The following is an 18,837-nucleotide window of genomic DNA, read 5'->3' as shown; positions in this document are numbered from 1 at the left end:
AGGGTGGGTAGGGGGCTGACACCAATCGCAACTTTCACACTCACTATACAAGTTTATTATGCATCAACCGTTTTTTGTATTTTAAATTTTGTTTAATGGATATTTTTTTGTTTTAACTTTAGAACGTTTTGGTATTTAAAACGACCAGCTTCTTCCTTAGCAACAACCTAAATAACCACAGCCTTTGACCGTAAACAATCGATAGTAAATAGTCATGGCTTAACAACCCAAATGGAGACTAAAAACATTAGCAGCCCTAAGTCACTGTAACTATTATCGGTTAGTATAATATAATAAAATGTATAGTGTGTAGATCTAGAGTCTGATAAAAACTACAATACTACATATTTATTATTTATTATTTAATATTTATTGGTAATCTATCGTTTTGGGTACGTAAAATCGCCCGCGACTAGTAATGTGAAAAACAGGTGACTCCTTACATTTTAATAATTATTTCACATTTTGAGAAGGATTTATGTTTTAAAAATACAAAAATGTTTCCTTGTTTCATTTATGTACCTGTTTTTAAACAATTGAATCAAAACTTTTCAGTAATAAATGAAGACTAGCGATGTTTCCAACAGATGCAACCATGCTCATTTACTATAGCAGCCATCTTGTTAAAGTTTTATTTTTATAGACTTAAGCGCAAGATTCAGGCGGAAGTCACTCTATTTTACAAATGGCTGCTGTTTATATAGGAAATCTAGCTTGCAGTTTAAAGTTAATTTCTAGCCTATATTGATATATTTAGCCATTGATTTAGGTTTATTATTCATTTATCTATAATATTTGACACAAAAATTTCACAATATACTTCTATTACAGCCTTGACAATGAGGTAACTTTTTCGTACATTACTAGCCGCGGGCGATTTTACATACCTAAAACGATAGATTACCTAAAAACTAAAATACTAACTAATAATAAATAATAAGCCTAATCTATCTATTGATCTAATTCTAAAGTCTAATAAATAGGGCCTATCTATAATACTATAATTCACTATAAGATCTAGTTAAATAATTTAATTATAATAAACATAGGCCTTAGTACTTACTTAGTATTAATTTTAAATTAATTTTAATCAATAGCCATTAAAGCCCATTAGCCTCATTATCAATTAATAGTTAATAGATAATAATACAAATAATAAATCATTTAGCCTATTAAATTAGTATAGTAAAGTAATGACAGGCCTAAATTAATTTTGGCATTCTATGCTATATACTATACATAGTAAAGTATAGTAGTCTATAGTTCTATAATAATCTATAATCTATAGGCCATAGGGTATAATTTGGTATAAATAAATATTAAAATATAATGTTATATACAAAATATATAGGTCCTAGCATTACTATTATAGTTATAGATTACATAGATCATATTAATATATACAGACTTATTACTTACTATATGTAACTATATAGGCAAATAACAGAAGTATAGAATTATAATACTAGCAAGTATAAGTGATCTAGCGGGGGGGGGGGGGGGTATTTAAAAAAAACTTAATTTTATAACTGTACAAATAATCTCTAATCTAATTATTATCTGGTATTCTACTATTTATTCTAAAATGAAATAGTAACTTGGTCACTTATTAAAAGAGCTTAGGTGACTAGGTGCTAGTTAAAAAAAAAGTAGTTTCCTTTAAAACCTGACAGTCTATAGGGCAAGTGAAGTAGAGTTCACTTGTTTCTGTGACCTCAGCTTATGAAAAGATAGTGTGGTCAGCACTATGCCCAGCCGCCTTTACTTTCCCTAACGTGAGTTAGATACCCATCAGAGTTGGGTGGACTCAGGGACTCGAGACTTATGGGTTAGCAGTCCAGCTCTCTACCGCTAGACCACTTGGTCCCCACAGGTGCTAGTTACAAACATTTGACCACAACCCAAGAGTAACGTTAACCTAAGATATTCGTGATAAGCAGGTCAGGGGAATTCTGGAATCTAATTAAATTAATTAAATGTTATTGGCACACGCTGGTCGTTAAGGGCTACGAGTTGTATGCAGGTGCATGAGTGACATGTAACTATGCGAAGGCAACAGCCGTAATTTATGCCTACAGTTGAGTTGGGGCATGCCACTGGAGGTCACCATCAAACCATTACTCACGACGTGCAGGTAGACTTCACGACGTGCAGGTAGACGCCACACATGATTCCAATGAGCATAGGGAGACATTATTGCCTTGGCTGGATGGTTAAAGGCAGGGTGGGAACCTACAATGGTCAGTTGTCAGGTGTGATACACATGAGTGCTCAGTGACCAGAGAGCCTGACTCAGAAACTAGCGTCCATTGACAGGGCCTGATTGATGAGAAAAACCTGTTCCACAGTTGGCCATGGGTGAGGTAGCCCTTGGGTGAGGTAGCCTACTGGTGAGGTAGCCCTTGGGTGAGGTAGCCCTTGGTTGAGGTAGCCCTTGGGTGAGGTAGCCCTTGGGTGAAATAGCCTACTGGTGAGGTAGCCCTTGAGTGAGATAGCCTACTGGTGAGGTAGCCCTTGGGTGAGATAGCCTACTGGTGAGGTAGCCCTTGGGTGAGATAGCCTACTGGTGAGGTAGCCCTTGGGTGAGATAGCCCTTGGGTAAGATAGCATACTGGTGAGGTAGCCCTTGGGTGAGATAGCCTACTGGTGAGGTAGCCCTTGGGTGAGATAGCCCTTGGGTAAGATAGCATACTGGTGAGGTAGCCCTTGGGTGAGATAGCCTACTGGTTGGGTAGTCCTTGGGTGAGATAGCCTACTGGTGAGGTAGCCCTTGGGTGAGGTAGCCCTTGGGTGAGATAGCCTACTGGTGAGGTAGCCTTGGTATAGGCCTTGGATGGTGGCAGACCTTGGTATAGACCTTGGATGGTGGCAGACCTTGGATGGTGGCAGACCTTGGTATAGGCCTTGGATGGTGGCAGACCTTGGATGGTGGCAGACCTTGGTATAGACCTTGGATGGTGGCAGACCTTGGATGGTGGCAGACCTTGGTATAGGCCTTGGATGGTGGCAGGCCTTGGATGGTGGCAGACCTTGGATGGTGGCAGACCTTGGATGGTGGCAGACCTTGGATGGTGGCAGACCTTGGTATAGACCTTGGATGGTGGCAGACCTTGGATGGTGGCAGACCTTGGATGGTGGCAGACCTTGGATGGTGGCAGACCTTGGATGGTGTCAGACCTTGGATGGTGGCAGACCTTGGATGGTGGCAGACCTTGGATGGTGGCAGACCTTGGATGGTGGCAGACCTTGGATGGTGGCAGGCCTTGGATGGTGGCAGACCTTGGATGGTGGCAGACCTTGGATGGTGGCAGACCTTGGATGGTGGCAGACCTTGGTATAGGCCTTGGATGGTGTCAGACCTTGGATGGTGGCAGACCTTGGATGGTGTCAGACCTTGGATGGTGTCAGACCTTGGATGGTGGCAGGCCTTGGATGGTGGCAGACCTTGGATGGTGGCAGACCTTGGATGGTGGCAGACCTTGGTATAGGCCTTGGATGGTGGCAGACCTTGGATGGTGGCAGACCTTGGTATAGGCCTTGGATGGTGTCAGACCTTGGATGGTGGCAGACCTTGGATGGTGGCAGACCTTGGTATAGGCCTTGGATGGTGGCAGACCTTGGATGGTGGCAGACCTTGGTATAGACCTTGGATGGTGGCAGACCTTGGTATAGGCCTTGGATGGTGGCAGACCTTGGATGGTGGCAGACCTTGGATGGTGGCAGACCTTGGATGGTGGCAGACCTTGGATGGTGGCAGACCTTGGTATAGGCCTTGGATGGTGGCAGACCTTGGATGGTGGCAGACCTTGGTATAGACCTTGGATGGTGGCAGACCTTGGTATAGGCCTTGGATGGTGGCAGACCTTGGATGGTGTCAGACCTTGGATGGTGGCAGACCTTGGATGGTGGCAGACCTTGGATGGTGGCAGACCTTGGATGGTGGCAGACCTTGGATGGTGGCAGACCTTGGATGGTGGCAGACCTTGGATGGTGGCAGACCTTGGTATAGACCTTGGATGGTGGCAGACCTTGGTATAGACCTTGGATGGTGGCAGACCTTGGATGGTGGCAGACCTTGGATGGTGGCAGACCTTAGTATAGACCTTGGATGGTGGCAGACCTTAGTATAGACCTTGGATGGTGGCAGACCTTGGTATAGACCTTGGATGGTGGCAGACCTTGGTATAGACCTTGGATGGTGGCAGACCTTGGATGGTGGCAGACCTTGGATGGTGGCAGGCCTTGGATGGTGGCAGGCCTTGGATGGTGGCAGACCTTGGTATAGACCTTGGATGGTGGCAGACCTTGGTATAGACCTTGGATGGTGGCAGACCTTAGTATAGACCTTGGATGGTGGCAGACCTTAGTATAGACCTTGGATGGTGGCAGACCTTGGTATAGACCTTGGATGGTGGCAGACCTTGGTATAGACCTTGGATGGTGGCAGACCTTGGATGGTGGCAGACCTTGGATGGTGGCAGGCCTTGGATGGTGGCAGACCTTGGATGGTGGCAGACCTTGGATGGTGGCAGACCTTGGATGGTGGCAGACCTTGGATGGTGGCAGACCTTGGTATAGGCCTTGGATGGTGGCAGACCTTGGATGGTGTCAGACCTTGGTATAGGCGTCAGATGGTGTCAGACCTTGGATGGTGGCAGACCTTGGATGGTGGCAGACCTTGGATGGTGGCAGACCTTGGTATAGGCCTTGGATGGTGGCAGACCTTGGATGGTGGCAGACCTTGGATGGTGGCAGACCTTGGATGGTGGCAGACCTTGGATGGTGGCAGACCTTGGATGGTGGCAGACCTTGGTATAGACCTTGGATGGTGGCAGACCTTGGATGGTGGCAGACCTTGGTATAGACCTTGGATGGTGGCAGACCTTGGATGGTGGCAGGCCTTGGATGGTGGCAGACCTTGGATGGTGGCAGGCCTTGGATGGTGGCAGGCCTTGGATGGTGGCAGACCTTGGATGGTGGCAGACCTTGGATGGTGGCAGACCTTGGATGGTGGCAGGCCTTGGATGGTGGCAGACCTTGGATGGTGGCAGGCCTTGGATGGTGGCAGACCTTGGATGGTGGCAGACCTTGGATGGTGGCAGACCTTGGTATAGGCCTTGGATGGTGGCAGGCCTTGGATGGTGGCAGACCTTGGATGGTGGCAGACCTTGGATGGTGGCAGACCTTGGATGGTGGCAGGCCTTGGATGGTGGCAGACCTCGGATGGTGGCAGACCTTGGATGGTGGCAGGCCTTGGATGGTGGCAGACCTTGGTATAGGCCTTGGATGGTGGCAGACCTTGGATGGTGGCAGGCCTTGGATGGTGTCAGACCTTGGATGGTGGCAGACCTTGGATGGTGGCAGGCCTTGGATGGTGGCAGGCCTTGGTATAGGCCTTGGATGGTGGCAGACCTTGGATGGTGGCAGACCTTGGTATAGGCCTTGGATGGTGGCAGACCTTGGATGGTGGCAGACCTTGGTATAGGCCTTGGTATAGGCCTTGGATGGTGGCAGACCTTGGATGGTGGCAGACCTTGGATGGTGGCAGACCTTGGATGGTGGCAGACCTTGGTATAGGCCTTGGATGGTGGCAGACCTTGGATGGTGGCAGGCCTTGGATGGTGGCAGACCTTGGATGGTGGCAGACCTTGGATGGTGGCAGGCCTTGGATGGTGGCAGACCTTGGATGGTGGCAGGCCTTGGTATAGGCCTTGGATGGTGGCAGACCTTGGATGGTGGCAGACCTTGGATGGTGGCAGGCCTTGGATGGTGGCAGACCTTGGATGGTGGCAGACCTTGGTATAGACCTTGGATGGTGGCAGGCCTTGGATGGTGGCAGGCCTTGGTTGGTGGCAGACCTTGGATGGTGGCAGACCTCGGTATAGGCCTTGGATGGTGGCAGACCTTGGTATAGGCCTTGGATGGTGGCAGGCCTTGGATGGTGGCAGACCTTGGATGGTGGCAGGCCTTGGTATAGGCCTTGGATGGTGGCAGGCCTTGGATGGTGGCAGACCTTGGATGGTGTCAGACCTTGGTATAGACCTTGGATGGTGGCAGACCTTGGATGGTGGCAGACCTTGGTATAGGCCTTGGATGGTGGCAGACCTTGGATGGTGGCAGGCCTTGGATGGTGGCAGACCTTGGATGGTGGCAGACCTTGGTATAGGCCTTGGATGGTGGCAGACCTTGGATGGTGGCAGACCTTGGTATAGGCCTTGGTATAGGCCTTGGATGGTGGCAGACCTTGGATGGTGGCAGACCTTGGATGGTGGCAGACCTTGGATGGTGGCAGACCTTGGTATAGGCCTTGGTATAGGCCTTGGATGGTGGCAGACCTTGGATGGTGGCAGACCTTGGTATAGGCCTTGGATGGTGGCAGACCTTGGATGGTGGCAGACCTTGGTATAGGCCTTGGTATAGGCCTTGGATGGTGGCAGACCTTGGATGGTGGCAGACCTTGGATGGTGGCAGACCTTGGTATAGGCCTTGGTATAGGCCTTGGATGGTGGCAGACCTTGGATGGTGGCAGACCTTGGTATAGGCCTTGGATGGTGGCAGGCCTTGGTATAGGCCTTGGATGGTGGCAGACCTTGGATGGTGTCAGACCTTGGATGGTGGCAGACCTTGGATGGTGGCAGACCTTGGATGGTGGCAGACCTTGGTATAGGCCTTGGATGGTGTCAGACCTTGGATGGTGGCAGACCTTGGTATAGGCCTTGGATGGTGGCAGGCCTTGGTATAGGCCTTGGATGGTGGCAGACCTTGGTATAGACCTTGGATGGTGGCAGGCCTTGGATGGTGGCAGACCTTGGATGGTGGCAGACCTTGGATGGTGGCAGACCTTGGATGGTGTCAGACCTTGGATGGTGGCAGACCTTGGATGGTGGCAGACCTTGGATGGTGGCAGACCTTGGATGGTGGCAGACCTTGGATGGTGGCAGACCTTGGTATAGGCCTTGGATGGTGGCAGACCTTGGATGGTGTCAGACCTTGGATGGTGGCAGACCTTGGATGGTGGCAGACCTTGGATGGTGGCAGGCCTTGGATGGTGGCAGACCTTGGATGGTGGCAGACCTTGGATGGTGTCAGACCTTGGATGGTGGCAGACCTTGGATGGTGGCAGACCTTGGATGGTGGCAGACCTTGGTATAGGCCTTGGATGGTGGCAGACCTTGGATGGTGTCAGACCTTGGATGGTGGCAGACCTTGGTATAGGCCTTGGATGGTGGCAGACATTGGATGGTGGCAGACCTTGGTATAGGCCTTGGATGGTGGCAGACCTTGGTATAGGCCTTGGATGGTGGCAGACCTTGGTATAGGCCTTGGATGGTGGCAGACCTTGGTATAGGCCTTGGATGGTGGCAGACCTTGGTATAGGCCTTGGATGGTGGCAGACCTTGGTATAGACCTTGGATGGTGGCAGACCTTGGTATAGGCCTTGGATGGTGGCAGACCTCAATATAGGCCTTGGATTGTGGCAGACCTTGGATGGTGGCAGACCTTGGATGGTGGCAGACCTTAGTATAGACCTTGGATGGTGGCAGACCTTGGTATAGACCTTGGATGGTGGCAGACCTTGGATGGTGTCAGACCTTGGATGGTGGCAGACCTTGGTATAGGCCTTGGATGGTGGCAGACCTTGGATGGTGGCAGACCTTGGTATAGGCCTTGGATGGTGGCAGACCTTGGATGGTGTCAGACCTTGGATGGTGGCAGACCTTGGTATAGGCCTTGGATGGTGGCAGACATTGGATGGTGGCAGACCTTGGTATAGGCCTTGGATGGTGGCAGACCTTGGTATAGGCCTTGGATGGTGGCAGACCTTGGTATAGGCCTTGGATGGTGGCAGACCTTGGTATAGGCCTTGGATGGTGGCAGACCTTGGTATAGGCCTTGGATGGTGGCAGACCTTGGTATAGACCTTGGATGGTGGCAGACCTTGGTATAGGCCTTGGATGGTGGCAGACCTCAATATAGGCCTTGGATTGTGGCAGACCTTGGATGGTGGCAGACCTTGGATGGTGGCAGACCTTAGTATAGACCTTGGATGGTGGCAGACCTTGGTATAGACCTTGGATGGTGGCAGACCTTGGTATAGGCCTTGGATGGTGGCAGACCTTGGTATAGACCTTGGATGGTGGCAGACCTTGGATGGTGGCAGACCTTGGATGGTGGCAGACCTTGGATGGTGGCAGACCTTGGATGGTGGCAGACCTTGGATGGTGGCAGACCTTGGTATAGGCCTTGGATGGTGGCAGACCTCAATATAGGCCTTGGATTGTGGCAGACCTTGGATGGTGGCAGACCTTGGATGGTGGCAGACCTTAGTATAGACCTTGGATGGTGGCAGACCTTGGTATAGGCCTTGGATGGTGGCAGACCTTGGATGGTGGCAGGCCTTGGATGGTGGCAGACCTTGGATGGTGGCAGACCTTGGTATAGGCCTTGGATGGTGGCAGACCTTGGATGGTGGCAGACCTTGGATGGTGGCAGACCTTGGATGGTGGCAGACCTTGGATGGTGGCAGACCTTGGATGGTGGCAGACCTTGGATGGTGGCAGACCTTGGATGGTGGCAGACCTTGGATGGTGGCAGACCTTGGTATAGACCTTGGATGGTGGCAGACCTTGGATGGTGGCAGGCCTAAGGCTGGTTGCAAAGGCTGGCTTATTGACAAAACTGATGTCTTGTTCCTATTAGTCTGACATCGTGTACCTGTGGCCACATGTTTGTATCAACGGCCCAAGGTCCTGTTAATATGGCCAGATGTTCGCACCCATGGCCTGATGTCATCTTCCTATGGCCAGATGTTTTCTTCCTATGGCCAGATGTTTTCTTCCTATGGCCAGATGTTTTCTTCCTGTTGCCGGAAATGGTCCAGTTGCTGTATGATGAACTAGATTGTATGATAAACTAGATTGTATGATGAACTAGATTGTATGATGAACTAGATTGTATGATGAACTAGATTGTATGATGAACTAGATTGTATGATGAACTAGATTGTATGATGAACTAGATTGTATGATGAACTAGATTGTATGATGAACTAGATTGTATGATGAACTAGATTGTATGATGAACTAGATTGTATGATGAACTAGATTGTATGATAAACTAGATTGTATGATAAACTAGATTGTATGATAAACTAGATTGTATGATGAACTAGATTGTATGATGAACTAGATTGTATGATGAACTAGATTGTATGATGAACTAGATTGTATGATGAACTAGATTGTATGATGAACTAGATTGTATGATGAACTAGATTGTATGATGAACTAGATTGTATGATGAACTAGATTGTATGATGAACTAGATTGTATGATGAACTAGATTGTATGATAAACTAGATTGTATGATGAACTAGATTGTATGATGAACTAGATTGTATGATGAACTAGATTGTATGATGAACTAGATTGTATGATGAACTAGATTGTATGATGAACTAGATTGTATGATGAACTAGATTGTATGATGAACTAGATTGTATGATGAACTAGATTGTATGATGAACTAGATTGTATGATGAACTAGATTGTATGATGAACTAGATTGTATGATGAACTAGATTGTATGATGAACTAGATTGTATGATGAACTAGATTGTATGATGAACTAGATTGTATGATGAACTAGATTGTATGATGAACTAGATTGTATGATGAACTAGATTGTATGATGAACTAGATTGTATGATGAACTAGATTGTATGATGAACTAGATTGTATGATGAACTAGATTGTATGATGAACTAGATTGTATGATGAACTAGATTGTATGATGAACTAGATTGTATGATGAACTAGATTGTATGATGAACTAGATTGTATGATGAACTAGATTGTATGATGAACTAGATTGTATGATGAAGTAGATTGTATGATGAACTAGATTGTATGATGAACTAGATTGTATGATGAACTAGATTGTATGATGAACTAGATTGTATGATGAACTAGATTGTATGATGAACTAGATTGTATGATGAACTAGATTGTATGATGAACTAGATTGTATGATGAACTAGATTGTATGATGAACTAGATCATTCAGTAAGGATTACCCATCAGTGCAAGGAGTGAAGGTAGAACTAAGGAGGATGACATATACCTGTGTGAATTCTGAGTTGTGTATATACAGATGTGATACTCACACTTAGACACTATATATATATATATATATATATATATATATATATATATATATATATATATATATATATATATATATATATATATATATATATATATATATATATATATATATATATATATATATATATTGTTCTATATCAAAACAATAAATTAAGGTTAGTAGCCAAGGTGAATATTTCCCCAGTTGAAATGTAAGTTTGATTTTTTTGCTGGTATTTTGGCTTGCATTAGAATTTCAAGAGATGTTTTCTTGAATATGAATGTTGGGCAGTGTCTTATTAATATTGTTTTTGTTGCTTTTAATGTTGGGCAGTGTCTTATTCATATTGTTTTTGTTGCTTTTAAACATGTAAACCAACGTGACATCAAATAAATGTATTGGACTGTGTGTTTGAATATTAGTTTAGCACCCGTGCTAGATCTAGAAATAAGTTTGCTCAGGTCTGGTCAACCTTCTACCCCAATGAGGGGCATGGATGGGTGTACCAACACCACCACCCAACATTAACCCTGATTTTCTCCCCTAACATAATTAAAAATTTAACGCTAAGCAACTAGTGAGTAACTAGTGTTGCTAATACTCAAATAATAGTTAATAGATCTAACAAATTATTACTATTTGTAATAGTAATATTCTAAGTAAACTCAAATGAAAAGTAAACTCTTATTTGAATGTTGCTAGAAGTGAAAAATGGCGCTACAGATCCCAGAGCATCTGACTCAGGAGACCAAACTCTACCTGACTGGTTCCTTGGACAGCTTGAGCTCTCTGAAGGATAACTGGTACTCTGTTCCTGACCCAGCTCTCAAGGGGGTCAGCGTGCCCTGCCCGTGTGGAGAAACAGTTGAGGTTGTCACAGGTTTATCAACCAACATCCACACTGACCCCTACAATGACGATGAGGTTAGTTGTAAAGATGTTTTATTGTTGATGAGGTTAGTTGTAAAGATGTTTTATTGTTGATGAGGTTAGTTGTAAAGATGTTTTATTGTTGATGAGGTTAGTTGTAAAGATGTTTTATTATTGATGAGGTTAGTTGTAAAGATGTTTTATTGTTGATGAGGTTAGTTGTAAAGATGTTTTATTGTTGATGAGGTTAGTTGTAAAGATGTTTTATTGTTGATGAGGTTAGTTGTAAAGATGTTTTATTGTTGATGAGGTTAGTTGTAAAGATGTTTTATTGTTGATGAGGTTAGTTGTAAAGATGTTTTATTGTTGATGAGGTTAGTTGTAAAGATGTTTTATTGTTGATGAGGTTAGTTGTAAAGATGTTTTATTGTTGATGAGGTTAGTTGTAAAGATGTTTTATTGTTGATGAGGTTAGTTGTAAAGATGTTTTATTGTTGATGAGGTTAGTTGTAAAGATGTTTTATTGTTGATGAGGTTAGTTGTAAAGATGTTTTATTGTTGATGAGGTTAGTTGTAAAGATGTTTTATTGTTGATGAGGTTAGTTGTAAAGATGTTTTATTGTTGATGAGGTTAGTTGTAAAGATGTTTTATTGTTGATGAGGTTAGTTGTAAAGATGTTTTATTGTTGATGAGGTTAGTTGTAAAGATGTTTTATTGTTGATGAGGTTAGTTGTACTAGGTGCTGTTGGATTAAGCTGGTTTACACTAGGTGCTGTTGGATTAAGCTGGTTTACACTAGGTGCTGTTGGATTAAGCTGGTTTACACTAGGTGCTGTTGGATTAAGCTGGTTTACACTAGGTCCTGTTGGATTAAGCTGGTTTACACTAGGTGCTGTTGGATTAAGCTGGTTTACACTAGGTCCTGTTGGATTAAGCTGTGATGGGGACCATGTTTCAGGCTGAGTCGCGGTTCCTGTACTCCAAGCCTCCATGTTTTATCATAGTTGGCAAGCCAGGCTGTGGGAAGACAACTCTGGCCAGAAAGTTAGCCACTGAGTGGAGCTGTCAGCTCATTAACTGTAAGTCTGATCTTCATTCAAGTTGGGACTGGTAAATGGGAAGGTTTGAATGGTAAATGTGAAGGTTTGAATGGTAAATGTGAAGGTTTGAATGGTAAATGTGAAGATTTGAATGTTAAATTGAAGGTTTGAATGGTAAATGTGAAGGTTTGAATGGTAAATGTGAAGATTTGAATGTTAAATTGAAGGTTTGAATGGTAAATGGGAAGGTTTGAATGGTAAATGTGAAGGTTTGAAAGTGTGACTGGCCATTGTTGTAGCTAGTCTCCTATGTCTCATATGTCTCGCACCCAGCCACTGACTTGATACAAGAGAACATGGACCTGCAGACAGAGATTGGGACCAAATGCAAGGAGATCCTTCTGGCTGGTCAGGCTGTGAGCGATGAGATGGTGCTCAAGATGGTGGTGGACAAGGTCAACTCACCAGAGGTGGCTCATCATGGTGAGAGCTTCTAGAACAATCTGTCAGAGATAGCTAGGTTCTAGAACAATCTGTCAGAGATAGCTTCTAGAACAATCTGTCAGATATAGCTTCTAGAACAATCTATCAGAGATAGCTTCTAGAACAATCTGTCAGATATAGCTAGGTTCTAGAACAATCTGTAAGATATAGCTAGGTTCTAGAACAATCTGTCAGATATAGCTAGGTTCTAGAACAATCTGTCAGAGATAGCTTCTAGAACAATCTGTCAGATATAGCTTCTAGAACAATCTGTCAGAGATAGCTTCTAGAACAATCTGTCAGATATAGCTAGGTTCTAGAACAATCTGTAAGATATAGCTAGGTTCTAGAACAATCTGTCAGAGATAGCTTCTAGAACAATCTGTCAGATATAGCTAGGTTCTAGAACAATCTGTCAGAGATAGCTAGGTTCTAGAACAATCTGTCAGAGATAGCTAGCTTCTAGAACAATCTGTCAGAGATAGCTAGGTTCTAGAACAATCTGTCAGAGATAGCTTCTAGAACAATCTGTCAGAGATAGTTAGGTTCTAGAACAATCTGTCAGAGATAGCTAGGTTCTAGAACAATCTGTCAGAGATAGCTTCTAGAACAATCTGTCAGAGATAGCTTCTAGAACAATCTGTCAGATATAGCTAGGTTCTAGAACAATCTGTAAGATATAGCTAGGTTCTAGAACAATCTGTCAGAGATAGCTTCTAGAACAATCTGTCAGATATAGCTAGGTTCTAGAACAATCTGTCAGAGATAGCTAGGTTCTAGAACAATCTGTCAGAGATAGCTAGCTTCTAGAACAATCTGTCAGAGATAGCTAGGTTCTAGAACAATCTGTCAGAGATAGCTTCTAGAACAATCTGTCAGAGATAGCTAGGTTCTAGAACAATCTGTCAGAGATAGCTAGGTTCTAGAACAATCTGTCAGAGATAGCTAGGTTCTAGAACAATCTGTCAGAGATAGCTTCTAGAACAATCTGTCAGAGATAGCTTCTAGAACAATCTGTCAGAGATAGTTAGGTTCTAGAACAATCTGTCAGAGATAGCTTCTAGAACAATCTGTCAGAGATAGCTAGGTTCTAGAAGAATCTGTCAGAGATAGCTAGGTTCTAGAACAATCTGTAAGCTAGGTTCTATAAGAATGTGTTTCCTACCTGCCAGGCTATGTGCTGGATGACTTGCCCTGCCTGTATGAGGGAGTGCTGTCAGTGACTGAACAAATTGAGATGATCAAAAGTTGGAAGCTCAGGCCTGATTTCATCATCAACATCAGGGTAAGTTGCTGCTACATGGCTACATGCTTACAAGGCTACATGCTTACATGGCTACATGCTTACATGGCTACATGCTTACATGGCTACATGCTTACATGGCTACATGCTTACATGGCTACATGCCTTCACTGCTACATGCTTACATGGCTCCATGCTTACATGGCTCCATGCTTACATGGCTTCATGCTTACATGGCTACATGGCTACATGCCTTCACTGCTACATGCTTACATGCTTACATGGCTATGTGCTTACATGGCTACATGCTTACATGGCTACATGGCTACATGCTTACATGGCTCCATGCTTACATGACTACATGCTTACATGGCTCCATGCTTACATGGCTCCATGCTTACATGGCTTCATGCTTACATGGCTACATGCTTACATGGCTACATGCCTTCACTGCTACATGCTTACATGCTTACATGGCTATGTGCTTACATAGTTACATGCTTACATGGCTACATGCTTACATGGCTCCATGCTTACATGGCTCCATGCTTACATGACTACATGCTTACATGGCTACATGCTTACATGGCTCCATGCTTACATGACTACATGCTTACATGGCTACATGCTTACATGGTTACATGCTTACATGGCTATGTGCTTACATAGTTACATGCTTACATTGCTACATGCTTACATGGCTACATGGCTACATGGCTATGTGCTTACATGGCTACATGGCTACATGCTTACATGCTTACATGGCTCCATGCTTACATGACTACATGCTTACATGGCTACATGCCTTCACTGCTACATGCTTACATGGCTACATGCTTACATGGCTATGTGCTTACATAGTTACATGCTTACATCACTTGACCACTTAATAAGGATGGAATTCTTTGACTCAGATTCCAGACAAAGATATTGAACAGAGAAGACTAGGTCAGAAGGTCGACCCAGAAAATGGACAGCTGTACACACAGGAAGTCTACGCCCCAGAAAAGCCTGCTGTTGTTGTAAGTTTTGTTGTGTGTTGGTTGCTTGAGTTTGTGTTGTTGTAAGTTTTTCTATCAGTTTTTGTCTGCTGTTGTTGTAAGTTTTTCTATCAGTTTTTGTCTGCTGTTGTTGTAAGTTTTTCTATCAGTTTTTGTCTGCTGTTGTTGTAAGTTTTTCTATCAGTTTTTGTCTGCTGTTGTTGTAAGTTTTTCTATCAGTTTTTGTCTGCTGTTGTTGTAAGTTTTTCTATCAGTTTTTGTCTGCTGTTGTTGTAAGTTTTTCTATCAGTTTTTGTCTGCTGTTGTTGTAAGTTTTTCTATCAGTTTTTGTCTGCTGTTGTTGTAAGTTTTTCTATCAGTTTTTGTCTGCTGTTGTTGTAACTTTTGTTGTGTGCTGGTTGCTTAAGTTAGTGTTGTTGTAAGTTTTGTTGTGTGTTGGTTGCTTAAGTTAGTTCTAAAGCTTTATGTCATTGGATCAAGTGCTTGGTGTTGTTTATCAAACCTGAGCCAATCAATCACACACATAAACAACACCAATCACACACATAAACAACACCAATCACACACATAAACAACACCAATCACACACATAAACAACACCAATCACACACATAAACAACACCAATCACACACATGAACAACACCAATCACACACATAACACCAATCATACATATGAACAACACCAATCACACACATAACAACAATCACACAAATGAACAACACCAATCACATATATGAACAACACCAATCATACAAATGAACAACACCAATCACACATATGAACAGCACAATCACACACATGAACAACACCAATCACACACATGAACAACACCAATCACACACATAACACCAATCACACATATGAACAACGCCAATCACACACATGAACAACACCAATCACACACATAACACCAATCACACATATGAACAACACCAATCACACCAATCACACACACGAACAACACCAATCACACATGAACAACACCAATTACACACATAACACCAATTACACACATAACACCAATCACACACATAACACCAATCACACACATAACACCAATCACACATATGAACAACGCCAATCACACACATGAACAACACCAATCACACACATAACACCAATCACACACATAACACCAATCACACATATGAACAACGCCAATCACACATATGAACAACACCAATCACACACATGATCAACACCAATCACACACATAACAACAATCACACATATGAACAATACCAATGACACACATGAACAACACCAATCACACACATAACACCAATCACACACATAACACCAATCACACACATAAACAACACCAATCACACACATAACACCAATCACACACATAACACCAATCACACCAATCACACACACGAACAACACCAATCACACATGAACAACACCAATCACACACATAACACCAATCACACACATAACGCCAATCACACACATAACACCAATCACACACATAACACCAATCACACACATAACACCAATCACACATGAACAACACCAATCACACACATAACACCAATTACACACATAACACCAATCACACACATAACACCAATCACACATGAACAACACCAATCACACACATGAACAACACCAATCACACACATGAACAACACCAATCACACACATAACACCAATCACACACATAACACCAATCACACACATGAACAATACCAATCACACACATAACACCAATCACACACATAACACCAATCACACACATAAACAACACCAATCACACATGAACAACACCAATCACACATATGAACAACACCAATCACACACATGAACAACACCAATCACACACATAACACCAATCACACATATGAACAACACCAATCACACACATAAAAACAATCACACATATGAACAACACCAATGACACATGAACAACACCAATCACACACATAACACCAATCACACACATAAACAACACCAATCACACATGAACAACACCAATCACACATATGAACAACACCAATCACACATGAACAACACCAATCACACACATGAACAACACCAATCACACACATGAACAACACCAATCATACACATGAACAACACCAATCATATATGAACTTTAGTATTCAGACTTATAGAACATGTTACAAAACATTTTAGAAAACAAACATATGACCTTTGACCTGGAGCTATATAGGCCTAGATAATGAATACAAAACCTTCATTAAACATTTTTGGGATTTAATTAAAGACATAATAAGTAATTATAAAACATAATAATTTTTAAGTAGAGAAGTTATAAATTTTGAAAGTGTGTGCTCAAAAATTGAAGATGAGTAAACTGGTTACCTTTAGCTATCAGCTGAAGCCTAGAAATTAGCATGCGCCTACTATGCTTCAATACATGCACACTCATCTGAAAATTTAGAACATGGTGAAAACAAAAACTTAGTCCCGAATATAAAAAGGGGCGTGGTTTTGTGTCAAGCCACTAAGAAGATGTTCTATATACGCAAACATGTTTAGTAAACATTTAAGTAGGTTAAGTCTAGTATCCATGTTGTAAGTCAGTAGTGTGAAACTTTGCTCTCGTTCCTATACAGAAACTCTATAAATATTTGGACTCAATAAAACATGTAGCCAAAATACAAATATTTGGACTCAATAAAACATGTAGCCAAAATACAAATATTTGGACTTAATAAAACATGTAGCCAAAATATAAATATTTGGACTCAATAAAACATGTAGCCAAAATACAAATATTTGGACTCAATAAAACATGTAGCCAAAATACAAATATTTGGACTCAATAAAACATGTAGCCAAAATACAAATATTTGGACTCAATAAAACATGTAGCCAAAATATAAATATTTGGACCAATAAAACATGTAGCCAAAATACAAATATTTGGACTCAATAAAACATGTAGCCAAAATACAAATATTTGGACTCAATAAAACATGTAGCCAAAATACAAATAGTTGGACTCAATAAAACATGTAGCCTAAATACAAATATTTGGACTCAATAAAACATGTAGCCAAAATACAAATATTTGGACTCAATAAAACATGTAGCCAAAATATAAATATTTGGACTCAATAAAACATGTAGCCAAAATATAAATATTTGGACTCAATAAAACATGTAGCCAAAATACAAATATTTGGACTCAATAAAACATGTAGCCAAAATACAAATATTTGGACTCAATAAAACATGTAGCCAAAATCTAAATATTTGGACCAATAAAACATGTAGCCAAAATATAAATATTTGGACTCAATAAAACATGTAGCCAAAATACAAATATTTGGACTCAATAAAACATGTAGCCAAAATACAAATATTTGGACTTAATAAAACATGTAGCCAAAATATAAATATTTGGACCAATAAAATATGTAGCCAAAATATAAATATTTGGACTCAATAAAACATGTAGCCAAAATACAAATATTTGGACTCAATAAAACATGTAGCCAAAATACAAATATTTGGACTCAATAAAACATGTAGCCAAAATACAAATATTTGGACTCAATAAAACATGTAGCCAAAATATAAATATTTGGACTCAATAAAACATGTAGCCAAAATATAAATATTTGGACTCAATAAAACATGTAGCCAAAATACAAATATTTGGACTCAATAAAACATGTAGCCAAAATACAAATATTTGGACTCAATAAAACATGTAGCCAAAATCTAAATATTTGGACCAATAAAACATGTAGCCAAAATATAAATATTTGGACTCAATAAAACATGTAGCCAAAATACAAATATTTGGACTCAATAAAACATGTAGCCAAAATACAAATATTTGGACTCAATAAAACATGTAGCCAAATACAAATATTTGAACTCAATAAACATGTAGCCAAAATACAAATATTTGGACTAAATAAAACATGTAGCCAAAATACAAATATTTGGACTCAATAAAACATGTAGCCAAAATATAAATATTTGGACTCAATAAAACATGTAGCCAAAATACAAATATTTGGACTCAATAAAACATGTAGCCAAAATACAAATATTTGGACTCAATAAA

At 42.0% G+C, this 18,837-nt stretch overlaps 1 protein-coding gene across 5 annotated transcripts in view; it reads left to right on the top strand.

The window, feature by feature from the left end:
- The first annotated feature begins 147 nt into the window (after positions 1-147).
- The window catches only part of LOC131939526 (adenylate kinase 9), a 96,033-nt gene continuing 77,343 nt past the window's right edge, over positions 148-18,837 (top strand). For all 5 annotated transcript variants that reach the window (XM_059297873.1, XM_059297875.1, XM_059297876.1 and 2 more), the window contains exons 1-6: positions 148-279; positions 10,849-11,070; positions 11,976-12,096; positions 12,391-12,540; positions 13,713-13,825; positions 14,698-14,805. In XM_059297873.1, coding sequence (XP_059153856.1) covers positions 10,858-11,070; positions 11,976-12,096; positions 12,391-12,540; positions 13,713-13,825; positions 14,698-14,805 — 705 coding nt within the window. In that variant the 5' untranslated portion in view covers positions 148-279; positions 10,849-10,857. The remainder of the gene's footprint in view (positions 280-10,848; positions 11,071-11,975; positions 12,097-12,390; positions 12,541-13,712; positions 13,826-14,697; positions 14,806-18,837) is intronic.

The sequence above is a fragment of the Physella acuta genome, unplaced genomic scaffold (assembly GCF_028476545.2).
Source record: "Physella acuta isolate Inbredline_101_S28 unplaced genomic scaffold, ASM2847654v3 ptg000283l, whole genome shotgun sequence".
NCBI lineage: Eukaryota > Metazoa > Mollusca > Gastropoda > Physidae > Physella > Physella acuta.
Note: the sequence above shows the minus strand (reverse complement) of the source record. Positions and strands in the feature narration are given on the sequence as shown.